The sequence below is a fragment of the Mytilus edulis genome, chromosome 2, assembly GCF_963676685.1.
Source record: "Mytilus edulis chromosome 2, xbMytEdul2.2, whole genome shotgun sequence".
Classification (NCBI taxonomy): domain Eukaryota; kingdom Metazoa; phylum Mollusca; class Bivalvia; order Mytilida; family Mytilidae; genus Mytilus; species Mytilus edulis.
The window spans coordinates 79,357,938-79,385,647 of NC_092345.1; the positions used below are offsets into that span (position 1 = coordinate 79,357,938).

General features: G+C 33.4%; 3 protein-coding genes across 7 annotated transcripts in view; 2 read left to right on the forward strand and 1 right to left on the reverse strand.

Moving 5' to 3' along the window:
* Nucleotides 1-7,215: 7,215 nt before the first annotated feature.
* LOC139511034 (uncharacterized) lies at nt 7,216-9,126 on the forward strand. Its single transcript, XM_071297602.1, has one exon. The coding sequence runs from the start codon at nt 7,216-7,218 to the stop codon at nt 9,124-9,126; it is 1,911 nt and encodes a 636-aa protein (XP_071153703.1).
* Nucleotides 9,127-11,046: 1,920 nt separating this feature from the next.
* LOC139513068 (uncharacterized) lies at nt 11,047-19,337 on the forward strand. 3 transcript variants are annotated; one of them, XM_071301195.1, is made up of 4 exons: nt 11,064-11,138; nt 12,998-13,054; nt 17,164-17,280; nt 18,093-19,337. In XM_071301195.1, the coding sequence occupies exon 4, from the start codon at nt 18,111-18,113 to the stop codon at nt 19,227-19,229; it is 1,119 nt and encodes a 372-aa protein (XP_071157296.1). In that variant the 5' UTR covers nt 11,064-11,138; nt 12,998-13,054; nt 17,164-17,280; nt 18,093-18,110; the 3' UTR covers nt 19,230-19,337. The 3 variants fall into 3 exon arrangements, with proteins under 3 accessions (XP_071157295.1, XP_071157296.1, XP_071157298.1); XM_071301194.1 differs by lacking the exon at nt 12,998-13,054 and having other exon boundaries at nt 11,047-11,138; XM_071301197.1 differs by lacking the exons at nt 11,064-11,138; nt 12,998-13,054 and adding an exon at nt 15,258-15,403.
* A 7,661-nt stretch (nt 19,338-26,998) lies between these two features.
* LOC139513069 (uncharacterized) overlaps nt 26,999-27,710 on the reverse strand; it is a 28,750-nt gene continuing 28,038 nt past the window's right edge. For all 3 annotated transcript variants that reach the window (XM_071301205.1, XM_071301209.1, XM_071301210.1), the window contains one exon: nt 26,999-27,589. The gene's annotated coding sequence lies outside the window, so the exon portion shown is untranslated. The remainder of the gene's footprint in view (nt 27,590-27,710) is intronic.

Consider the following 27,710-nt stretch of genomic DNA (forward strand, 5'->3'; position numbering starts at 1 on the left):
AGACCGCAACATCAAATAAAAAGTAAAAACGACGGAAAGACAGACAACGTTAATAATCTAAACCTAAAACTAAACATTGGTAATCACGAACCCAGTCAAAATCATTTGGAAAATTTAAGCATATAAAATATCATCATAGCGACGCGTTTGTACTTGAACATTAAAAATAAATTGCAATATGCTAAAATGTCTCTAAGAACTTATTTAACATATTTCCTAATGAAAGTCGAGCCTGGTTTGCTACATTGTAAAACGTCTAAGAGAATAAAACATTCAAAGACCGAAACAGAACAACTAAACCCGTCTGATATCAACTTTTATCCTGAGCGGTTACTTTTTCTGATTTAGTGCATAGTTCATATTCACGAACAATTATTAATTGCCAGACAAAATGTATCATATATATAGTATATAGTACTGTATATTTTAGTAGTTGTTCTCTTGTAACACCCTTCATTCTGTAGTAAACTTCACTATATATATAATACTCGTCTCATGTACGTCACCCCTTGATAATGTATGCCTTAGAAAAACCTTTACTGTGAAAGTATAAAGAATACAAAACTCATAAATAAAGTGCAAAGCTACACGACAACGCCGCTGCTATGTTTATTAAATATGTTACACATGAACATTCATAAACACTAAGTATATATATATTATACACATATACACAACTATATACTCCACACAATACAATACCAAAAAGAAAAAACAACCCTCCAGTCCTATCAATCCTATATATCTTATAAATAATTAAAAAAGGGGGGGACTTATTGAATAAATTAAAATTTACCAAGTATTTAGAAGAGGACCGATCGCTTTGGCGCTGTCGTGCTGAATGACCGAAACCCCCGTTTCGGCGGGAAACTGACTACACGATAGGTGTGACACCTATATACATCATGAAAAGACAAGAGAAAATAATTTCACTCTAATTCACTACGTTCAACCGTATGAAATTATGTTTCTCTTGTAACACCCTTCATTCTGTAGTAAACTTCACTATATATATAATACTCGTCTCATGTACGTCACCCCTTGATAATGTATGCCTTAGAAAAACATTTACTGTGAAAGTATAAAGAATAAAAAACTCATAAATAAAGTGCAAAGCTACACGACAACGCCGCTGCTATGTTTATTAAATATGTTACACATGAACATTCATAAACACTAAGTATATATATATTATACACATATACACAACTACACAACTATATACTCCACAAAATACAATACCAAAAAGAAAAAACAACCCTCCAGTCCTATCAATCCTATATATCTTATAAATAATTAAAAAAGGGGGGGACTTATTGAATAAATTAAAATTTACCAAGTATTTAGAAGAGGACCGATCGCTTTGGCGCTGTCGTGCTGAATGACCGAAACCCCCGTTTCGGCGGGAAACTGACCACACGATAGGTGCGACACCTATATACATCATGAAAAGACAAGAGAAAATAATTTCACTCTAATTCACTACGTTCAACCGTATGAAATTATATTTCTCTTGTAACACCCTTCATTCTGTAGTAAACTTCACTATATATATAATACTCGTCTCATGTACGTCACCCCTTGATAATGTATGCCTTAGAAAAACCTTTACTGTGAAAGTATAATTCTAATATGACGTGCTTCTTTAGCTTTGTAAACAACACTGTGATAAAATTCTCGATAAAATATACCTAGCGCAGACTCAGAGATATACATAATAATGGCTGTTACAATATACTTCCCACGTAAATCTACATGTATTGGAACCTATTTGCAGACCCTCTGCCGATTTTATTGTTTTAAAAAGGGCAATTAAAAAAGACAAAATAACTTTTTTTCTTATTCGTATGCATAATAAAAAGAAGTAATGCACAAGAGCTCGGAAAAATCAACAAAATAAAAATTAAATAAAATTACGCGAAAGTTTTTTAATCTTTTTGGCGCATTTAAGTCATTTCAAAACATGACGTCATACAAATGAAACTGCTAAAGTTGAAAGTTTTCTGTTGCATGAACCATCGGAATTCGTATGATATTGTATTAAAACTGATTTTTGAGGTAGGTTTTGTTTTATTTTCTATTCTATTGCATTATTCGCATATTTACTCGTTTCAGCAAGTCAACATGGCGGCTCCTTAGTTACAAAATGTCAACTTTGAATTTAAAGGAAGGTTACGAGAAAAACATGTAAATTTAAAATGGCAAATGTTGGGTTTGAGAATTTAAAGAATTAAAAAGTTTTTTTTCTAGCAGTTATTCACAAACTAACCTACGCAAGCTACATATTTATAAAGATATATTTGAGCTTTATCTAGCAGGGAGTAAAAAAGAATAGCCACACACACAGCATACCCACCCTCGCCTCAGTTTTTTAATGACCGTATTTGTCCTATTAGAATCGAAATAATTCATGAAAGCCATATATTGTTGGAAATTTACACATGGCCTGGGCCGTGATATTCGTTAATTTTATCCCTCGCTAACGCTCAGGATAAAATTCGAATATCACGGCCCAGGCCATGTGTAAATTTCCAACAATATATGGCTTCCATGAATTATTTCTTAAAGAATACAAAACTCATAAATAAAGTGCAAAGCTACACGACAACGCCGCTGCTGTGCTAAAGAACGGGAAAAAACGTATGAAAAAATAGAGATTTATTCAAAAATATATCTATAGACCCAAATTTAGTGAAACCAACATTTTGTCGGAAAAAGAGTCCTTCACATAACCATCTTTCGCAGTCTCCGATTTCCATCGTCCATGCCTTTTAAACAGTCTATCCGAAATTCCAAAATTACAAGCTGCAGATGCCCCACCTGCTCTCAAACTATGGAGACCAAATGATTTTATGTTCGGCACAAACGGAGTAAAAACTTCAATAAAAAGCTCGCTCATTTTTGTATATGAAAGAGGTTTGTTGTCTTTACGGAATGTAAAGCTATCCTTGGATTTCGTCAAATTCCGAAATAAATATAAATCACAATCCGTTTGATTATTACTCCATTCCAAATACTTCTCTAAATTCTTTACGGGGCACAATTTATTCCCGGTTCTAGCGATTTTCCTCGCTGATTACCACTCGTGCTGGCTTGACTGGCTTGACCATGGTACAAGGCTTGCCCGTTGTACCATGACTGGGGGTCACGAAAGGGCTGATTTTTTGCTGGAAAAGTAGCATTAAATTGAGAAGGAGCACTCGATTCATAATTAAAGTTAGGCTTAGCAGCCGCCTTTTTCCCTTTTGAATTGCGTTTACGTAACGCCTTGTTTTCTGCTTTATTTATTTTGCTCTCATCGTCAGAGTCACTTGCTACTGGGTTAGTTTCATACTGACGAACAGTCTCCCATCCCCCTTCGCTGCTATCGGCGATTTTGATAAGTTTATTTCGTCTTTTGATCTTATCAATTACTTCTTTGATAGTATCTCGTGCATAATCAACTTTTGAGTTATCAATTGCCCAAATGGATTGTGTGAGATCTTCTAAAAATTCAGTGTTAAGAAGGAATAGAACTTTATTCCCCTCGTATTTCCAATTATACTGGGATTCAGTTTTTAACTTTTTAACTTGGGAAGCAACAGAAACAGTAGCCCCGTGAACTTCTTGTCTTAAATCGGAAATGTCTTTCCTTAAACTAGCGTTAAATTCACCTTGCGTTTTAACAGCTTGCATCACATCACTAAGTGAAACCTCACGGTCATGCACATCTAACTTCTCATTTTCAGCCATTACCAACAATTTAATTTACCAATTATTTAGAAGCGGACCGATCGCTTTGGCGCTGTCGTGCTGAATGACCGAAACCCCCGTTTCGGCGGGAAACTGACCACACGATAGGTGCGACACCTATATACATCATGAAAAGACAAGAGAAAATAATTTCACTCTAATTCACTACGTTCAACCGTATGAAATTATATTTATTAAAATAAAATCCAGGCAAACACTCGGACATTGGTGGTTTAATATATGCTGAATTGAACTCAGAGGATTATATTACTAAATACATTGTTCCTAACTTTTGGGCTACCAGGGTTTCCTGGTCATATTCCGGAATGGCACTTTTTAGGCTAATATGACGTGCTTCTTTCGCTTTATGAATAAACCCATTCTCTAAATCCAATATTTATTATAACACATGTGTATATTGACTATTGCATAATAATGAATTTTATCAAATTGTCATGTATTTAATATATTTCATTAACTTAAAACGCTTCCAAACTTTTATATGATGCACATGTTTTATTATGACTGTAATGTGTTGCATTCCGAAATTGACATATTTGACCTGGATACGACAACCGTTCATGCTGGCTGTTCAAAAACTCCTCCCTCTGAAAAATCACAGTGCCAACTGTTTGCTTCTTTACAAACAAAAAGGGAGGTTCGTTGAAGAGTCTACACAATCGCTTTACCTTAATACACATCGGACATAGAAATTACGTTAATTGTCCTAATCAGAATCGAAATAATTGATGCAAGCTATACTTTATTGTAGTTTTAACATGGGTAGACATTACATTCGTGTTATTTTAGCCCTCACTATCGCTCGGGCAAAAATAATCACAAATATAATGCCTACCCATGTTAAAACTACAATAAAGTATAGCTCACTTTATTGTAGTTTTAACATGGGTAGGCATTACAAATCACGAATATAATGCCTACCCATGTTAAAACTACAATTAAAGTATAGCTTGCATCAATTATTTCTTAATCTTTTTTAATATCATTTAGATAGCAAAACACAGTTAGGCAAATATGTAAAAATTTACTCTCCTGAATTTTATTATCCCATTTTTCTTGTTTTCTTACAAATTAAGCTTATTGTTTGAGTCATATATGTGCATTTGCTTGTGATCAATTATATCTTCCATAGATTTGATATAGAGTAGCTGAAATGGTAAAATATCATTTCTTTTTGCTGTATCCATGGCAACAATCTGCAATTATTTACTATAAAATAATGCAACTAGAGGCTCTCAAGAGCCTGTTTCGTTCACCTTGGTCTATGTGCATATTAAACAATGGACACAGATAAATTCATGACAAAATTGTGTTTTGGTGATCATGATGTGTTTGTAGATCTCACTTTACTGGACATTCTGCTTGCTACAATTATCTCTATCTATAATGAACTTGGCCCAGTAATTGCAGTGAAAAATATATTCTAAAAATTTACAAAAATTTATGAAAATTGTTAAAAAATGACTATAAAGGGCAATAACTCCCTTTTTAACGGGGTAAACTGACAATTTTGGTCATGATGACTTATTTGTAGATCTTACTTTGCTGGACATTATTGCTGTTTACAGTTTATCTCATCTATTATAATATTCAAGATAATAACCAAAAACTGCAAAATTTCCTTAAAATTACTAATTCTGGGGCAGCAACCCAACAACAGGTTTTCTGTTTTGTCTGAAAATTTCAGGGCAGATAGATCTTGAAATGATAAACAATCTATTCCCGTTAGATTTGCTCTAAATGATTTGGTTTCAGAGATATAAGCCAACATCTACATTTCGCGCCTATTTACTATTTTTAGCCATGGCGGCCATCTTGGTTGGTTGGCAGGGTCACGCCACATATTTTTAAAACTAGATCCCCAAATGATGATTGTGGTCAAGTTTGGTTAAATTTGGCCCTGTAGTTTCAGGGGAGAAGATTTTTTAAAAGAATACTAAAATTTTAGAAAAATGGTTAGAAATTGACTATAAAGGACAATAACTCCTTAATGGGTCAACAGACAATTTTGGTCATGTCGACTTATTTGTAGATCTTACTTTGCTGAACATTATTGCTGTTTACAGCTTATCTCTATCTATAATATGTATAAAATGTATGCATCTGTGGGAAAGTTTGCAAGAACCAACGAGGTCTGAAGATACATATGGGAAAGATGAAATGCAAGCCAAATCAGAGCATAACACAACGCACAGGGCAACCTGGTGAGACGGAGGAGGAGGTGGTTCAGGATACAAACCACAGCGACCACAGCCTCCATGTGTTATACAATGAAGAGGACAGCATGGAAGAGAGGAATCAACAGGAAAAGGAGGGCTTAGACAACAACAGACAGCCACAAGAGCCAAAAAGAACACCAGACACAAGTGAGAACATAAGAAGAAAGAAAGTAAAATGGCCCAACAATAAAAGTAAAAGTGAATGGCAACAGTTTGATGAGGATGTGGATGCAATTTTGAACACAACATTGGCAGGTAACATAGACAGGAAGATAGAATCAATGACATCATGTATTTACAACATAGGTATGGACAGATTTGGTGCAGATGAGAAAGAGGTGGTGAGGCGAGAGGGTCAAAAGAACAGAAGAGAATCCAAAATAGCAAAGATGAGGAAAGACCTAAGGCAACTTAAGAAAAGATATAATCAGGCATCAGAGGATGAAAAACCAGCATTATCTGAGCTGAGGGACACCATCAGGAAGAAACTCAAGATCACAAGGAGAGCAGAGAGAACTAGGAAAAGGAGGAAAAAGAGAGAGAAAGCAAGAGCTCAATTTACATCAGATCCTTTCCAATTTATATCAAGATTGTTGGGGAAGAAAGGATCAGGACAACTAAAAGCTAGTAAAGAGGAAGTAGAAGAATATTTAAGAGAAATGCACAGTGATCCAAAAAGGGAAGACGAACTCCCAGATATAGAACAACTTATACGCCCGGAGGATCCAGAGCAGGTTTTTGATGAATCACCACCAAAGTTGAAAGAGGTAGTAGATGTTATCAAGAAAGGAAGGGCAGCATCAGCACCAGGTCCAAATGGAGTACCATATAAGGTATACAAGAACTGTCAGAGAATTACAAGACGTCTATGGAAGTTAATAAGAGTCATCTGGAGAAGAGGTCGACTAGCAGAGAGTTGGCACAAGGCAGAAGGGTGCTTTATACCAAAGGAAGAGAAGTCAGAGACATTAAAACAGTTTAGAACAATCTTACTGTTAAATGTAGAAGGAAAGATATTTCTTGCTATTCTTGCTAAAAGGATGACAAACTACATGCTGAGCAACGAGTACATTGACATTGCAGTACAGAAAGGAGGGGTACCCGGTGTATCAGGCTGCATTGAACACACAAGGTATTATCACAGATAATCCGAGAAGCGAAAGATTCAAAGGGAGAGCTCGCAGTTGTCTGGCTGGATTTAGCGAATGCATATGGGACAGTACCACACAAGTTAGTTGAGTTGATGCTGGAGAGATACCATGTACCTGACGGTGTAAGAGAGCTGATAAGAGAGTACTTCAACCATCTGCAGCTGAGATTTACCGTTGGGTATTTTACAACATCATGGCAACGTTTAGAAGTGGGAATAGTGACAGGATGCACGATATCTGTCATCCTTTTCTCCGCAGCAATGAATATGATTGTGAAGTCAGTAGAGAAGAAGAGCAGAGGTCCATGGATGAAGTCAGGAGTACGGCAACCACCAGGAAGAGCATTCATGGATGATATGACAATAAGCACAAAGACAGTTATCGAAGCCAGGTGGACACTACAAGAGCTTGATAAGATGATCACCTGGGCAAGAATGAGAGTGAAGCCTAGCAAATCCAGAAGTTTGGTAGTGAAGAATGGTAAAGTCAAGGAGGAAAGGTTTAAAATAGGAGACGAAATAATACCAACAGTCTCAGAGAAGCCAGTTAAGTGTCTCGGAAAATGGTTCAACAACACCTTGTCAGATAAGTTGAATGTGGAAGATACATATAAGCAGTTGGACGACTGGTTAAAGGCAGTAGATAAGAGTGGACTACCAGGAAAGTACAAGGCATGGATTTACCAGCATGGGATATTGCCTCGGCTGCTGTGGCCACTTCTTGTGTATGATGTACCAATGACAACGGTAGAGGGAATGGAAAGAATATCAAACAGTTACTTACGTAGATGGCTTGGAGTACCACGCAGTTTCAGCAGTGTGGGCCTATACAGTTTAGGAACCAAGTTACACCTACCACTCAAGTCAATCACTGAGGAATTCAAGGTGACCAAGGTTAGACAACATCTGACGTTAAAAAACAGCAGGGATGAGAAAGTACGATCAGCAAAAGTAGAAATAAGAACTGGAAGGAAGTGGTCAACAAAGAAGACGATAGAAGATGCTGAGTCACGATTAAAACACAGTGAGATAGTGGGCAGAGTTGCAGTTGGAAGACAGGGGCTGGATGTTACACCTACAGCAAAATGGAGAACAGCAACAGTGGAAGAAAAAAGACATCTGGTACAGAAAGAGGTACGATCAATGGAAGAAGAAAGTATAATGGTAAAGGCAGTGAGTATGAAGAAGCAGGGAAGCTGGTTAAACTGGGAGGGAGCAAGACAGCAGAAGTTAGGATGGAATGAGATCTGGAAGATGGAGCCACATAGGTTGCAATTTAAGCTGAAGTCAGTATATGATGTATTGCCAAGCCCAACAAATCTAGCAACATGGGGATTGATAGACGACCCAAAGTGTGTTCTTTGTGGTAAGCCAGCAAACTTGGAGCACATATTATCATCATGCTCGAGTGCTTTGAAAGACGGGAGGTATACATGGCGACACGACAAGGTATTAGGGACACTAGCAGACACCCTAGAGAGAAACATCAGGAAGCCAAGGAAAAACAAGGAAGGACTTACTTTTGTCAATTTTGTTAAGGAAGGAGAGAAAGGTCAGAAGAAGAAGGTGGAAGGAAGTGGTTTATTAGTAACAGCAACTGATTGGCAAATGTTGGTAGATCTTAAACAGAAGTTACAATTCCCTCCACAGATTGCAGTAACAAACCAGAGACCTGACATCGTCATTTGGTCCGCCTCAACAAAACAGGCAATCCTGCTGGAACTAACTGTACCATGGGAAGAAAGAATAGAAGATGCCTACGAAAGAAAGAGACTGAAGTTCCAAGATCTACTTGCAGAATGTAGAGACAATGGATGGCGGGGTTGGTTATTTCCAGTGGAAGTGGGAAGCAGAGGGTTTGTTGGACAGTCTATGTGGCGAGCATTGAGAGCACTTGGTATTGTTGGAGGGGAAAGAAGTAAACTGATAGGGAACTTGTGTAAAGAGGCAGAGACAGCATCAATGTGGTTATGGAGGAAAATGTCAGAACAGTGGAAGCAGTAAAGTGTAGAGGCAGGGATGGATAGCCAAGTGGTTTCGGGCTGGGACTTGATCACCCCAGTCGGCGCACCTCTGGAGGTTGTAGTGGACAGCGCCGAAACAGCCGAGGAAGGAGGATTCACCTGAAGACGGAACCACGCATCTTTCCAACAGGATGTATTAAGGTAATAATATTCAGGTTAATAAGCAAAAACTGAAAAATTTCCTTAAAATTACTAATTCAACCCAACAACGGGTTGTCCGATTTGTCTGAAAATTTCAGGGCAGATAGATCTTGACCTAAAAGTTTATTTTACCCCCATGTCAGATTTGCTCTAAACGCTTTGGTTTTAGAGTTATAAGCCAAAATCTACATTTCACCCCTATTTTCTATTTTTAGCCATGGCGGCCATCTTGGTTGGTTGGCAGGTTCACGCCACACATTTTTTAAACTTCGGGCCAGGTGAGCTAAAAAAGGGGGAGCAGATGTCACATATTTCCAAAATCTTTGGCCACAAGTAGAATTTCAATCCTTTCTGGTGAAACCTTTACTGAAATCGTTTTCATATATTTATCAAGAAATAAAAAAAAATGTCTTTCGTCTCATTTTTTGGTAAAATTGCGTCAAACAAATTGGGTAGAAAAAGTGGTTGTAAACACTTATATGTCTACATAAATTTCTAGCGCCATGACCGGTCTATCTATGAAAATGCAGACAGTCAAACAGAAAATAGCCAATAAAACATGTAAAAAAATACTCTTGATGTTCTCATGAACTATCTTTGAAGGCTAAATTACTACTCAGCTGTCTAAAATTTTATTTCATTACACAATATATATATAGCTTTCATATTAGGAAAATCCATATATGTTATCTTGTTTGTTACACGGGTATTACATTAGACTAAGTCTGTATTGTTGAATACACACATACGTTACACTAGAATATCGTGATTGAAACACGCATATTCCACTAGTATATCTTGTTGTTAAACGGATATTACACTAGTCCAACTTGTTTATTTCACGTATATCATGTTTTCCATGATCTCGTTTGTTACACAGATATTCACTCAAAGCCTATCTTGCTTGCTGAACGAATTTTTCACTAGTACATTGTGTTTGTTACACGCATATTGCACTAGTATATCTTGGGGTTTTTTTAAACGGTAATTGCACTAGTATATCTTGTTTATTACACGTATGTCAAATTTGTCCATCTTGTTTGTTACACAGGTATTACTCCAGCCAATCTTGCTTGCTGAACGAATTTATCACTAGTACATCGTGTATGTTACAATTTAATGAATCTTGATTTTATTCTGATATTACACTAGTCTATCTTGTTTATTACAGCAGTTGATCTTCTCTATACACGGATATTGCACCATCTATCTGTTTTGTTACAGGGATGTTACACTAGTCTATCTTGTTTATTACACTAGTCTATCTTGTTCTTCATACACGGATATTGCACCATCTATCTGTTTTGTTACAGGGATATTACACTAGTCTATCTTGTTTGTTACATGAATATATAATGAACTTGTCATTAGTGTTGGTTTCACGAATATATCAGAATAGTCCATTTCTTAGTTTTGTATATTTTTTTCAAATTCGGACTATGTTAGACATTGAAGGTAGTTCAGGGGTATAAAAATGACAGAATTTTCGTACACTTTGTGAAATTGAATTTTGTTGCATGGTAGTTGAAACAATGCACAACAAATGTAATCCAAGGCTGAACGTGTAAGGACTTTATAGTCATTCAATGTATTTAATGTCAGACCAAACTCGGATTTATCTACTCACCTAATGACCTATGCCACTAGATAGGATAATATCGATTCATAATCGGCAAGATTTTTTAAAAGCTTAAACTTGTTAAAAACAAACATTTCGATCGATTTATTGTGGTTTACTTCCCTTTCATGAAATGCATTCATGCATTACAATACCTGTATTTTAACACTATTTTAACAGTATAACTTGTTACAGGTCTGGATAATTGTTATATAAAATTTTAGTTTAACCAGGTACGTTTTTAAATCTTTTTTTTTCATAACATAACCATATATATTGAACCATTAATGTATACATTATAACTGAGACTACCATAACACACTGTGTTATAGTAGTCTCAGATTATAACCAAGGTGTGTTATAGTAGTCTCAGATTATAACCAAGGATTCGAAAATCTTAGAAGTTTTTATTTCAACAAAGCATAACTCAATATTAAAACGCTCTCGTAATACGTTAATACGATCATATAAAAAAAGAAGATGTGGTATGATTGCCAATGAGACAACTATCCACAAAAGATCAAAATGACACAGACATTAACAACTATAGGTCACCGTACGGCCTTTGTACATTCTCTTCTTCTTTTACTATTAGTTTCTGGCGATCCTTCAAATATTGAAGATTATACCCAAAAATAAACTACTAACTATTTTCAACGGTATTGTGAGATCAAATTTGTACAATTTATCGCTTTTGTTTCGACAGAATGTACATATCATATATGGACCTATCAATCTAAAATAAATACAGTTCCGAGGGACCAGTCCCATAAAGAAATACAAATGTATCCATAAAAGTAGTTGACCAAAACGTTTGCCTTTCATCTTAAAATTCTATCTGTGCTTTGAAATATTTTTCCTGTTTTTCACTCCAAAATTCATACTATATTTTTATACACAGTTCTCATATTTCAATTGGGTAAGTGGTCGTGAACCGTTTCGAATTTAGATGTTATCTTTAAATAGAAAAAAAACTAACACTGGAAAAATGAATCGTCATTAGGAAACTTTTTTAGGTTTAGGATTTTAGCAGGTTGTATTTAACCTGTAAAATTAGAACGTCATTAATTTTGTTCTTGTTTGTTCAGAATTACAGTGTATAACTAACAATGTCATTAATTTTGGTTATATATTTAGCCTGAGGTTTTTAAATTATATACATGTATTTATAATCTTCCTCATCGACTCTACCATTAAAACTAGCTATAGTTGTCGATCAATGTGAAAGAATTGTGGTCAATTCCCCTTGGCCTTTTATTTGTTAAATACAATGTCAACACCAGCTACTTAAAAAGCTACTGGATTGTGAAAATAAAGGAATACATTTTAAAAATCAATTAAATTTTTCAATATTGAATATAAATGCAATACTACGCAATATTTAGCTTTTAAAGGTTGGTTTAATTCATATTTGGAAAATAATATCAGAACGTTTGCAATGTTTTAAGGTATGGGCAGGTCATGGCGGCTATGATGTCGTCCTTTCCCTTCCCTTCTCTCCTGTTTACTGTACTAAATGACGCGAACAATTGACAAGTTAGTCCCACCTTCTAATTCACAATTTCCTTTATTTCATATCCCTGCAAAGTCAAAAAGATGATACATATAAAATAATCCTTAGGAAGGGCCCAAGGTGTAATCATCATAAAAATGGGGAAATTAACAATGGGGAAAGGAATTCGTCTCGATTGTCGTAAATTCTTGTATATGTATTTATTTAAAGGAAAAGAATGTAAAATATTTATAAGTGAAACGAGACAGCTTATCACTCTGGTTCAAACTTACATTTGAGATTCTAATAGACGCGATAAATAATATAATAATTCAGCATGGAATACTTTTATTACGAATGGACTATTCAGTGTAAAGTCTGATTTACTATACCAATGTTACAAACAAGTGTAAGAGAATGATATGTGCCCAAAGCTCACAGATCTCTTGATTTGTTTTAATCGATAATTCGTTTCATTGTCACTTCAATGTTTATAATTAATTAATGACATCCCTTTGGCATTTCATTAAGGGATTAGTCTAAGTGATGTAAAGACTTGTCTAACTTGAAATTTAAAAATTTAAATACATTGTGTTTTAGACATTTGGTGACACAACGGTGCAACATAATGGACGAACTTTTATAAGTTTATTAATTGTGAGTATGAATTTAAATTGTGTAATGTTTGAGGGAGAAATTATATTCTTCTTTAGTAATAGTTCAATTAATATATACATTAATATTATGAGTTACTAACTTGTATAGCACTCTTGATGTCAAACACAATGACTGTTCTTTTAATAAACTAAAATTTAAATGATAAAATAAAAAATTTTGATATGAATTTCCAAGAGTTTATATGATTTCCTTGGAAACGACTATTCTTACTAACTACAGATACAGTAATCTTAGTTTTGGTAAGCGTTTTAGCTTAAAATTATGGTTATATCTATTTTTTAAAGGTTGTTTTTTTTTTTGCATTGCTTTGACATTGCTTTTTTATACTTTTGAAGTTCTTCTTATTCCCATACCATGGACGGCACAAATTTTACTGCATCAGTAAACTTAAAACTTAATAAATAAACCGTTCAAGCTGTCATTATGAATGTGCTTCGTGACAGTTTTAATTCATATATAGAAATTCTTTGTTTCGAATTGTATATAGACCTAAACAATATGATAATCCCTAACTAAAACAGGATTAACATTCATTCTTCACTATTACAGAAACACAAAATCCTGCAATTTCGCGCGCGGATTTCATTGATCGAAATCTCTATTTTCTAAGAAAATAGTTATAAATTTTCTATGTCACTAATTAGATAATTAGTTACGGATCGAAACATGTCACTCAATGTCTAAACTGATAATTTCAAAATAACACATCAAAACATGATAATTAAAATGCATTGATATGAAATGTAAATAAAAGTCAAAAAATAAACCAAAATCATAGTCAATGTTTTGAATTTTAAGGAAGAGTCAAAATTAACATGAGAATATTCACACAAACACAACCAAGGTAAGACAATCTCTGCTTTATAACATATTTTAACTATTCCTTATAAATAAAGTTTTGTGTTTCCTGTTTATTTGAGAAACCATAATCTTGAGATATTTTTTGCACACACAAAGTCCATTTTATCTGCTTATTATGGCGAGCTTTCATTTGACGAGAAAGTTGATATAATATGTAGGATATTTTAACAATATCCTATTATATTGTCATTTATGCCAGAAGCTTTTGTATATTGTAATTCAATTCAATGTTTTATTAAAGTTTCATCTCTCAGCAAGTACAATCAATCTTTATATATTGTAAAATAACACTAGATAAAATGAGAGCCATTCTATACAGAATTATAAGAGACTATTAAAAAGGTATAAATATAATCCAATAAACAATAAGAAATAAAATACTATTTACAATATATGTAATTTCTACGCCTTTTTAAAATCAAATGACAGGTTTTGGCAAAACCAGGTATCATATTCATATCTGAGAATAAAAACACTAACTTTTGGTTATCATCTAAAATATTAAAAGTTTCATTAAAAGTTTCAGCAACATAATATAAATGGTTTCTAAAATCGTCATAAAGAGGACATCTTAATAAAACATGCGCTTCATCTTCAATAAAAACGTCACATGTATATGGCACAGTCTGGTTTTTTTCCTCCATATCTCCCTGTTTCTATCCTTAGGGGAACAATACCACATCTAAATTTGGCGAGAGCACTTCTGTGACTGAATGGTGATCAATGGTAGATCTATTTTGCAGTATTCCTCTGGTTCAATTATTTTTTATTTTAAAACAATCTGTACGTTCGTAGCTTATTGCCACCTCTACCCGATATAGATTTATCAGAATGTAAAACAGCATGCCAATAATCGACATGTTTTTCGTGTAATTTTGACATAAACAGTTTTACAACAAAGTTAGTGTCCATATTTTCAGGACACGATAAATGACTTAAATTTAGTTCACAGAAGATTTTCCTTTCTAAAATATTCCAGTTTTTAACACACTTATGCTTAATACTCATACTACCAGCCCACTTGTGAACGTTTGCATTTAACCGATTTGAGCTCGTGTAATTAAATCTACACCACAAACGAATAATACTTTTCCACTGCTTATGAAAATGTATTATAATCCATTATCTAAAACTTAATCATAGTGTTTAGAAAAATCGCAAAAAAACAAAACAAAGCAACCTCTCTCCTTTTCCAGCATTGTAAATTTCTATTAATTGATGAAAAACTGAGCATCGATTGATTCTCATATTTAAATTTCTTTTAGAGTTACGTTCAATGAACCTTTATACTGACTTGTGTTCGATATTGATTTATTATTGGAAGGTGGTACATCCATGATCTCCATGTTTGATTTGCAATATACATTTGTACTAGCTTTAGTCTCTGGGCATGGATACTGGCACTGTTGCAGTATGTCATTGAAGACTATTTTGTGGAACTGCAATATTTTCGGGACAAACGAGAAGGTATGATCAAAAACCATTTGTTGGTCTCTGATATTGCAAAAGTAGTAAAATAACTCTCAAGTCTTTTAAGAAAAATTATGTTAATTTTATTGATAATTGAACAGGTATAAAATAATGTCTAATAATAACCGTCCGACTTACAGTCAGGATTCTACTTCGTCAAAGTTATCTCCCCATTACGCCAGTTCATTTTCACAATCGTAGAAATGGAAGCCATTGTAGTGATGACGCGCTGCCAATTTCGCTCTCGGAAACCGATAAATTTATCCACATTGCACCATTACGATCCTTACATGTCAGTTATATTTTAAAAGACAAATGCATCAACTAGCTAATGAGCATCAGTTAATGATTTTGTCTGCATTGATTCAACTTAAAACTATTGTCTGATCGGTTGTCAGGTGGAATTTTCGAAAATTCAAAAACATCTAAAAAACATTCTTATTAAATATTTCGTGGAAGGGCAGACTAGATTTATTTAGTGGTTGAAGACTATAAACCCTACTTATCACACACAAAAAATTATAATTTTTCGAAGATATGCATTTTCATCATCCAACTTGAAAGCTGTCGTCAAGTACTTTCAGTAAAAAAAATATTCAAACACACCTACTCTGTTTTTGTGATTCATTAGATAGGCATTTCACTTGACCCATATATTTCATCTTTTAGTACTGTGATTTTTTAATGTTATAAAGTCAACCTGTAGCTTTGATATATAAAAATGATAGAATCTGAAGCGAGACGATGTGTGAAATATTCTTGCTTTGTACGATATCAAGACAAAATATTCAACTCAAACACGCCATAACATAAAAAGGTGCACTCGATTCTCTCTCTTCGATACAATTTTTGCCCATTTTTTTTGAAATTTTTTCTTGAGTCAAATAATGGAAGGGCAGACACGAAAATTACTGAACTAATAGGTTGATATGTTTTCCGTCCGTGGCAAAAAAATAAATAAAAATCGGAGGTTATGCATTTTCTACATCAAACTTGAAAGATACCCATGTCGTCGACTTGATATCTAATTGTTCTGCTTAACTATGTACTAGATAAAAATAAAACACTTCGTAATTGAGAAGAAAATTGTAATTTTGTTTGTTTCTATTAACTTTTAAAATTTTTGTCACTATAGTAAACATTACAGTAAGCATTTATCGCCTTCTCTCACAAAGAGCTTCGATTCTTTTGTTCTATTTCAACCGGGTTTCCGACTGCTTAGATCATCAAAACGTAGGAGGTTTAACACCCACATAGCTTAAAATCGAAACACATTAGCACAGAATAGTCATTTGGGATATACATATGTTAAATTTAACATATTTGGCACGTTAATAATTTGGATGAAATAGATACGAACCAACGCCTTTAGTTATACAAAAACAGACATTGGGCACACGTTATCATTTTTGTGAAATATATCTTGTAGCCAATCATATTTTTAGATAAAGCATTGGCAGCATATAATGATATTTTGATGACAAAAGCCCAACATAAAACTGTTTAGCTATTTTGTAGCTATTCCTCCTGTCATCTTGAGTGCGCCGTCCGTTCGATTGCTTTCCACGAAAATCATCTCTGGTCATACCGAACAACCCTCTTTATTCAATGACTTCAATGTTTGCCCTCCTCATCCCGGTAGACTAACCTTACAGAATCCATCGAAAAGATTTGTTTACGTGACCCGGATATCCGGAAAGTTGTTTACCTCATTATTTATTCGGCATCACTGATAAATCTGTTTATTTTAATTTCAGAAATGACAAAAAAATCAAGTCAGCTAATGATGTAAAAGTGTCCTGGCGAAGGTGATGCCAAGTATAGAACATCGAAATTTGCAGGGTGATAATTTCTTAACCAAGATTTACTATTAAGTAAGTATGCACTGTACATTCTATAGTAGTAACAGTTTTAATATATAATTATTATTTTTTAAATGCACTTAAAATCACAACAGAAGAAACAAATAACAGAACAAAAATGTATAGCAAATAATAATAATTAGACTTAAATATTCGAATTCTAGTAAATTTAAGCAACGTGCTAATTTTGTCCCTGATTTGACACTGAAGTTGTTTGAAGTTGTTTGAAGTAATTTAATATTAAATATAAACATTTGAATGGGTTTTTTCTTCAAAATTCCATATAGACAAGACATATTTATGCGATTAGTCTTTATGAAAAGTAAAAAAAAATATTCTCCATTTTATAGACCTTTTTTATCATCAATTGTAGTGAATGCTGTATGTTTAATAAGTTTTATAACAGAAAGAAAATATTGTGACAGGAAATAAGTCCAAATAAGCTGTAATAAATATTCTAAGTGAGAAAGTAAAAGACAATGGAACTTTAAACCCTATAGGAAGCAATTTCCGGCACGTTTTAGAACACTCAGAAAATGCTATACGGAGTGTTTTGTAAAAGCATACCGTCTCCTGATTTAAAGTATTTTTTAGTAAATACGGCTAAGAAAGATATCCCCTCCTATAGTAGCTAGCCACGGACTCGAGTGTTCCCTTGCGCATCTATACCTTGTTTTCAGAAAACTTGTAAAGAATGAGTTTTTAAAAGATAATACACTGAAAGATAACATCACATGTTTCTATAGTTTATAAATTAGTAGAGACATGAACATTTTACCAAAATGCATATTTATGCCAATTGATAATTATCTAATATTTTTCAGGAATAAACTTCGAAGAAAATGAATTTGAAATATAGGAATTTCTTACTTTTATTTGGCTTGGCTATCATGATAATTACAATATATCGAGTATATACTTCAAAAAATAGCAGTGAAAATGTACAGTATGTTGATGGTCAAGGAAATATAGTGCTCAATAAAAATCAAATTAAGGCGAGATCATCGGAAACATTAAAAACTCAGATTGGTAATACACAAAAGGCTGCTACTACATTACCCCCTCAACCAAATCAACCTCTTGACTATCATGTATCTATTCCGGTTATTCTCAGAGATTGTGGACAGCTATGTAACACTTCCCGACATGGATTACCAGGACCATATTTTGATCATATAAAAGCTCCAATTGATTGTACAGCTTTATTTAAAAACGATTATATTGATAGAGGACACGGCCTTAAAGTAGCACCGAGAAAAATTCCGAAGGAGTTATTGAATGATTATACAATGAATGGTCGAATAAGGGTTTCCAATTATTACTTTAATCAACAGTATTTAGGGAAAAAGGCAGAGACATCATTGTGGTCTAAAGAAATGATTGACCTATGGGTAGCAAGAGCAAAGAATGCAACATTGCAGGGAACTTATTATGCTGGTGAAACAAATGCTTTACGAGATGGATTACGACACGCATCATCAATCAAAGATGGCCGAGTTCTAGTCATTGGATCGGAAAACCCTTGGGTCGAAGCGTGTGCATTAGAAGCAGGTGCACGAGAAGTAGTAACTTTAGAATATGGGCGTATTACATCAACACACCCCCAGGTTAAAACATTGGTGCCGTACGAGTTTCGTATGATGTATTTAAATGGCACCCTTGGAACATTTGATGCTATAGTTACCTTTAGTTCAGTAGAACATTCTGGACTTGGTAGGTATGGAGACGGATTAAATCCTTGGGGCGACATCATTGCAATTGCAAGAGCCTGGTGTGTGACAAAGCCTAAAGGTTCACTAACGATAGGTGTAATGTATAACTTTAATAACGACATGTTACAATTCAACGCTCACCGATATTACGGGAAGATCAGGTATCCTTACCTCACTACTAACTGGAAACAAGTTTACAAAGGTAGAGGAGTACAAAAAGTTCATGTGTTTGAGAAAGATGACATATAAATTTAACCTATGCATTCATAAATTTAATTGTATTTTGATATTATTTTTACAAATTTGTTTTTTCAAAATTGTTCATTAAAGTAGTTACATGTTTTACGCATGAACAACACTTTGCCTTCAGTGTTCTTGTAGATGGATTTCACTTATAGCAAATTAGAAAACATTTTAGGGGTTCAAACTAATCGCTAAGACATTGAAAATGTACGTGACGCGTATTTGTGAGCCAAAATTTGTTCCTGTGAAAAAAGTTCCAGTGGAACTAATTTCACAGGAAATATGTTCTGGGAGAACTTTTTTCACAGACAATTTCTATATAATTTGTTCCATCTCTATGAAATAAGTTCCACACTTTACTTGGTGAAATAAGTTCTGGGTTGGTGAAATTTGTTCCTTACCTAGTGAAATAAGTTCCATGTTTGTGAGATTTGTTCCTTACCTGGTGAAATAAGTTCTGGATTTGTAAAATTTGTTCCTTACCTGGTGAAATAAGTTCCTTGTCTGTGAAATATGTTCCACTGGTTAAACAAGTTATCTTATATACTGAGCACTTGTCATCAGTGAGTTTAAAGTCATTATAAAAAAAACATTAAAAAAACATGTATTATATTGATAATGTAATAAATAAAAAGTGTAAACATCCAATTGGATCATGTGGAGTAAAGCAAAATTTTAATAACATGCTCAATTAATAATACTAAAAATGGACCTTATGAGCCAGGAAAGAGTAGAATAAGAAATAATAATAAAAGTCACTCCGAAAAAAAGTATTATAGTTAAAGATGAACATTTGTACTTTCTGAAAAGGACAAAGTGACTGATCAATTATATTAAAAGACATAAAGAAACAAAAGACACATTCTTTTAAAAATGTGCAATTATCATAGCTAAGTACATGTATGATTAGAACACCCATGACAGATCATTAGGAAACAAGGAGGTTGAATACCACATAAACCATAAAACACAGATACATTATCATCGCATCATTTTCTTATCTTCATCCTACAGTCATTCCTTCAATTGCAAATGTACCCCATGCAAGCACAGAACTTATTTTCTGTGAAATAAGTTTCGAGCAGAACATTTTCATTGATTCCTATAAAATACCTTCGTTTAAACATGTTAAAACTAATATCAAAAGAACTTATTTCACTTTTAAATTTTAATATTGGAACAAAACTCATGGTGCTGTGATTTTTGTTCCGGAACTTATTTCACACTTGGTTAAAAAATTAGTTCCGGAACAAATTTTACAGTGCTGGAACATATTTTCTGTGACATAAGTTCCAGTGGAACATATTTCCTATGAAATTTGTTCCGGTGGAACAAATGTCACGCCGGAACAAATTTTTTGTTACATATTCACCCCAATGCATAAGCTTGTTTTGATGCCCAGTCTACGACTATGCATCCCGATCTGTGCCTTTCCTTTTCGCATCATCCAAGTTCAATCCGGTTTTTCGTTGAGTTTAGTTTTTATGTAGTATTTTGTGGAATTCCTACTCATCATTTTGTCTCGCCTGTAAAAAAAAAGGTCCAGAACGCTAAACAAAGCGATTCTCAATTATATTGCTTGTTTTCCTAAGCAAGAGATTCCTCTTGATACTTTTCCGCGTTTTTTTTTTATATTGTATGAAACTGTTTTCTTTTGTCTTGACAAGCTTTACAGAGGTGATTATGTTTAATTGTCCTAATTCGATTATTATTATTTTTAAACACTTTCAAAATCATTCTGTCGCCTTTGACGGTAAATTAAATTGTACCCTTTAAGGTATTATAGAGGAACATTAGCCCTCGCAGTAAATTATATTTCAAGGGTTTCACTGATATTGAGGAATAATGTTCAGATTGTCCCTCGTATTGTATCACGCTGAACGATCTTGCGAAGTTAAGCAATTTTATACTGCGAGTGACAATATTCCTTAAAGTTAATGTATGAACCCTGTTTTCTGCAGTAAGGATACGATGTCCATTCCAACCATCTCGCATTTATTTGCTCCCAAATGTTGTTTTAAAATGAAACCTCTCTAGTGCTTGATGACCATACTCTGAGGTAAACATGTGGAGTGCAATAGCAGTCAAGATGAACTATTTTTAACGGATTTGAAATTATCTTTCTTTTTTATGTTAAACTTGATTTATAAAGAAAAGCCAGTAAAAAAAATGGCAAGTAATGCATTATTGTGAAAATTACGTATTCCGAGAAAAATTAAAAACGAAACGTCACTCATCAAATGGTAAAATCAAGAACTCGGTCACATCAAACGAATAGATAACAACTGTCATATTCCAGACTTGATACATGCATTTTTTTATGTAACACATTGTTGATTAAAACCTCTCACTTGTAACAAACAAAGATAAACGAAAAAAGCATATAGACAAGCACATAAGCAAAAACAAGACAAAAATACAAAAATTTACCACAATGCAATACCACAATGACGGGATGCATAAGAACAGAGCCACGTCAAATGGATATCACCCAAAATAGACTCGATAGTAAAAGGAATATTCAAAAAGACAAATAAAATATTCTATAACATGTTATTAAGATGATAAACAACGTCAGTACCCAGAATCTGTACTCCAAGATCTTAGTACCTTCCGATGAGCTTTTTTAAGACAAAAGGACGAGACCTTCTTTGACATATCACTGGTTCACAACTTTCTGCTTAGACACTTGTGACGTTTAACAAAATCTGAGATACACCTTTAACCTCTAGAATACCGAAAGATGTGGGAATATGCTGTTGAATTGGTATGTTACCTACTGCGGTGGTGAAATTGATAATTTCAAAATTAAAATCGTCTCCTTTGTCATGCATTCTGGTATTGAGATGAAAAGGACACGAAAACAATCTGGTACTGAGACGAAAAAGACATACAATATTTGATAATACATTATAAAATCATTTATTAAGTAATGAATGATTTTGTCTCATCCATAAATCATCAATCATATTTTCGGGTTTTTTTCTTCACATTTTTAATTAAGTGCCTGCTATATACAGTTATATAATCACATGGTGCATACATGGAGCTGGATACGGTTCCACAATCTTATTGTATACGGGCTAGTGAAACAGTAGTTCAACTACTTAAATTACCCTTTTGCCGAGCCCCTCTTGAAAAACAAACATTTTGTAGATTATTACATACTATTCTTTTATATAAATAAGACCGTTAGTTTTCTCGTTTGAATTGTTTTACATTGTCTTATCGGGGCCTCTTATAGCTGACTATGTGGTATGGGCTTTGCTCATTGTTGAAGGCCGTACGGTGACCTATAGTTGTTAATTTCTGTGTCATTTTGGTCTCTTGTGGACAGTTGTTTCATTTGCAATCATACCACATCTTTTTTTTTATATTTGTACTCGTTTGGCTTTATAACTATTTTGTTCTGAGCGTCACTGATGAGTCTTAGGTAGACGAAACGCGCGTCTAGCGTATTTTAAAAATTATAATCCTGGTACCTTTGATAACTATTTACACCACTAAGTCGATGCTACTGCTGGTTGACGTTTCGTCCCCGAGGGTATCACAAGCCCAGTAGTCAGCTCTTCGGTGTTGACATGAATATAAATTATATGGTCATTTTTATAAAGGAGTAGGTTCAGTAAGACCTCTTTTTGGCCCCAAAATATAGCAGTTTTAGAAAATTGCGAAAATGTAATTTTTAAGCTATATTTTGGAAAGTAAAATGCTTCTGCTACATAAATATGAGCTGTTTTTGACAATACAATGCACAAATATCGCGTTCTGTCATCATTAAGTCATGCTAAATTACTGAAATCTTCAAAATTTTAGCATTTTGGTTTATTTTTAGACGGTTTCCGTCTGAAATGCAAGTGGCCGCATTCGTGTTCATTCATAATACTGAAATGTAAGTTGTATTTGATGATAATACAAAACATATATAAAGGTTGATGATGAACATGGATGTGGCCACTTTCATTTTTGACAAAACCATCCGAAAAGTGACGTTTTTTGGCATATTTGATAGATTTTTCATATTTAAGCTTGAATCAGAGCGTTTTTCATGACTAAATCAGTTAAAATCTTTCACATACACTAATCGAATTAATTGAAAAAGACACGTAAGTGTTTAAAAAGTGTCCAAAAACTTTTGTTAGATGAACCTGAAATTTGAGGCCAATATCGGCCCTTACCTTTCCTGTTACAAAGGATTTTATTATCCCAGGAATAGATTACCGAAGCCGTATTTGGCACAACTTTTTGGAATTTTGGGTCCTCAATGCTCTTCAACTTTGTACTTGTTTGGCTTTATAACTATTTTGATCTGAGCGTCACAGATGAGACTTACGTAGACGAAGCGCGCGTCTGGCGTATTAAGTTATAATCCTGGTACCTTTGATAACTATTTTGTCATAATTCGTTTTTTTTTCGTTTTTTTTTTTAAATGTATCACATTTTTTCATGTTAGGAACTATTATAGTGGACTATACAGTATTGGTTTTTGGTCTCTTTAAAGACCGTACAGTGACTTGTAGTTGCTTAAATTCGCTTTATTTGTTAAATAGTTGTCTTATTGGCAATCGAACCACAGGTTTCTTTTTATCATTCTCTTTTCTCAGTTGTCATTTAAATTTTGAATCACACACAATTGCTATCATTTAAAATCATCCGTTATCTAACACACTCAGAAATAAGTGAGGATTTCAAACAACTAACATCTTCTTTAAAACGAACCAAATTTTAAAAAAGTAAACAAAAAACATATTTAAACGTCGAGACAATGATTTTAACTTCAAATAAATCAGAGAAAAAAATAAACATCGCGTAGATATTTTTATCTTTTGATGGTGTTTAAAAAATCATCTACGTTTCTTTGATGATATTGTGTATGATGGTGTTTGTCTGTAAAACTGTTCACAGAAATCGTGAGAAATGTTGTTTAAATATGTTCTTTGATGATATTGTGTATGATGGTGTTTGTCTGTAAAACTGTTCACAGAAATCGTGAGAAATGTTATTTAAATATGTTCTTTGATGATATTGTGTATGATGGTGTTTGTCTGTAAAACTGTTCACAGAAATCGTGAGAAATGTTGTTTAAATATGTCCTTTAATGATATTGTGTATGATGGTGTTTGTCTGTAAAACTGTTCACAGAAATCGTGAGAAATGTTGTTTAAATATGTCTTTGATGATATTGTGTATGATGGTGTTTGTCTGTAAAACTGTTCATAGAAATCGTGAGAAAAGTTGTTTAAATATGTTCTTTGATGATATTGTGTATGATGGTGTTTGTCTGTAAAACTGTTCACAGAAATCGTGAGAAATGTTATTTAAATATGTTCTTTGATGATATTGTGTATGATGGTGTTTGTCTGTAAAACTGTTCACAGAAATCGTGAGAAATGTTGTTTAAATATGTTCTTTGATGATATTGTGTATGATGGTGTTTGTCTGTAAAACTGTTCACAGAAATCGTGAGAAATGTTATTTAAATATGTTCTTTGATGATATTGTGTATGATGGTGTTTGTCTGTAAAACTGTTCACAGAAATCGTGAGAAATGTTGTTTAAATAGTCCTTTAATGATATTGTGTATGATGGTGTTTGTCTGTAAAACTGTTCACAGAAATCGTGAGAAATGTTGTTTAAATATGTCTTTGATGATATTGTGTATGATGGTGTTTGTCTGTAAAACTGTTCATAGAAATCGTGAGAAAAGTTGTTTAAATATGTTGAAATTCTTTGATGATATTGTGTATGATGGTGTTTGTCTGTAAAACTGTTCACAGAAATCGTGAGAAATATTGTTTAAATATGTTCTTTGATGATATTGTGTATGATGGTGTTTGTCTGTAAAACTGTTCACAGAAATCGTGAGAAATATTGTTTAAATATGTTCTTTGATGATATTGTGTATGATGGTGTTTGTCTGTAAAACTGTTCAAAGAAATAGTGAGAAATGTTGTTTAAATATGTTCTTTGATGATATTGTGTATGATGGTGTTTGTCTGTAAAACTGTTCACAGAAATAGTGAGAAATGTTGTTTAAATCTGTTCTTTGATGATATTGTGTATGATGGTGTTTGTCTGTAAAACTGTTCACAGAAATAGTGAGAAATGTTGTTTAAATCTGTTCTTTGATGATATTGTGTACGATGGTGTTTGTCTGTAAAACTGTTCACAGAAATCGTGAGAAATGTTGTTTAAATATGTTCTTTGATGATATTGTGTACGATGGTGTTTGTCTGTAAAACCGTTCAAAGAAATAGTGAGAAATGTTGTTTAAATATGTTCTTTGATGATATTGTGTATGATGGTGTTTGTCTGTAAAACTGTTCACAGAAATAGTGAGAAATGTTGTTTAAATATGTTCTTTGATGATATTGTGTATGATGGTGTTTGTCTGTAAAACTGTTCACAGAAATAGTGAGAAATGTTGTTTAAATATGTTCTTTGATGATATTGTGTATGATGGTGTTTGTCTGTAAAACTGTTCAAAGAAATCGTGAGAAATGTTGTTTAAATATGTCCTTTGATGATTTTTTTTAATACAAAAAACATGTAAAATTTATATTTGTCTTCAACAGCTATATGTGTCTAGCTGATTAACATTTTGACTTCATGAAAATAAGTTGTTCAGAAAATATTTCATAAAGAGGCAGAATATACCAAAGGAACACTCAATAATTAAATCCCAAAACAAAACAGAAAATACTGGACAGTATATACAACTGACAACATCAACCGCCATCACCTACGAGGTCGATGATAAACATAACAAAATCAATAAAAGATAAACAGTAGTATATAACAACCAAATCTTCAATTGATCGAAAAGGTAAACAGACCCTGCTCCAAAAGTAACACCCGTCGTGTTGATCATAACAAGTGCATATCATTTAGCGTTAGATGATGTCTCACTTGAGGACAAAAGGACGGTATTGTGGCTACGGCACTTTGAATGTATTCTATGGTCAAATATGACGCAGATAGTTCAATACAGTGAGCACATTCATGATAGCGCTCATAATTTTTCTAAGGATGCCTTAAACTTTTCCAATAAAGACCTTTGGTTCATATCTTCTTTGTTAATTTTATCCTTTTTGTGAAATTGAAAGTTTACATTTGGGAAGCTTCAATCAACTTTTGTCAAAAAGTTCAGTTCTGATCAGTTAAGATGCATTGTGTATGAGGCAGACTTAACTCTATCTGTGGTATTTTTTTTGTTTCAATAGTCGGGTCAACACAGAAGATGTTACTCAAAATATTTAAACGGCATAGTGAATGGAAAATTTTACTTTTCCTCATAAAAATAAGGGAATGTAGTATGCTTGCCGTACCTAAGTCTGTTTTGCAAAAATTGGCATGTTAATATTACAATAAAGGCAACAGTAGTATACCGGTGTTCAAATTTAGTAAGTGTATATTGTTACAGATACATTTAAATTGAGAGTAAAGAATCAGACTAGCATGGAAACGTTAAACTCATTTCTTCACACATCTTTAAAATTTGATCAGTAGTTGTATCTGTTGCTCCTTTTTTAATTGAAAAGAACAACACTTTTTGTTTCTGAATACTATTTTCTGTCGAATTGCAATGTATTGCGGTCAATATGTCCTTACAAATGACAGAAACTTTCACACAGTACGTTTTCTAAAAGGCTTATTTATTTATAAAATAAGTTTTTAGAAGGCGCCAGTTTTCAAATGTCATTGTGGTGACTTGAAGTGGTTTGGTTCAGAGAAATAATTCGATTTTGAAAAAACAATTGCTTTGTACAAAAAAGAATTGTCACTGTTTTTTTTTATTCTGACTCCGCCTTTTTATTAAAAAATGAAAAGTTGACATGAGGTGAAAGGTCCAAATACATCATACACAATTAATTATGAATTTTAAACATATCAGAGCTTGAACGAGTGGCATTTTTAACCTACACTGACCAAGCAAATAGCAAATACATGTTAAACATTATAAACTATAAACAAACGGTTGTACAAAAACATATCTATCCGGGTATATCAACTCCCGGATGTGAAATTCCCTCTCTCTACAAAACATATACATATCATACAATTATACAATAACGTAATTATATACTATACAACAAAACATTTCAACAGTATTGTTTCTTCAGTTCTCCACGATTCTGCCTAATGTGTATCCTTCAAATATTACAGAAATGTTCAATGGTATATAAATCGTATTTCTATTGTTTGTCTAGCATTGCACTTTGAATAACTTCTGGGATCGATACCAATCTTCATCAAATGTATGTCGAATCACTTGTATACACATTTAAGTCTTTTCTTTTTACACAATATGACATTGTGATATACTATGTCGATGTAGACAAATTTGATTTCTACAGCTTTGTTATCTGAAAGATTATAAAAAATGGTTGAAAAATTTAAATTGCAGATATATTCGAATTAATGTTTTACAAAATGTGAACTTATTTGGGTAAGATTCCTTAATTTCCATAATTTCAACAACTTTAT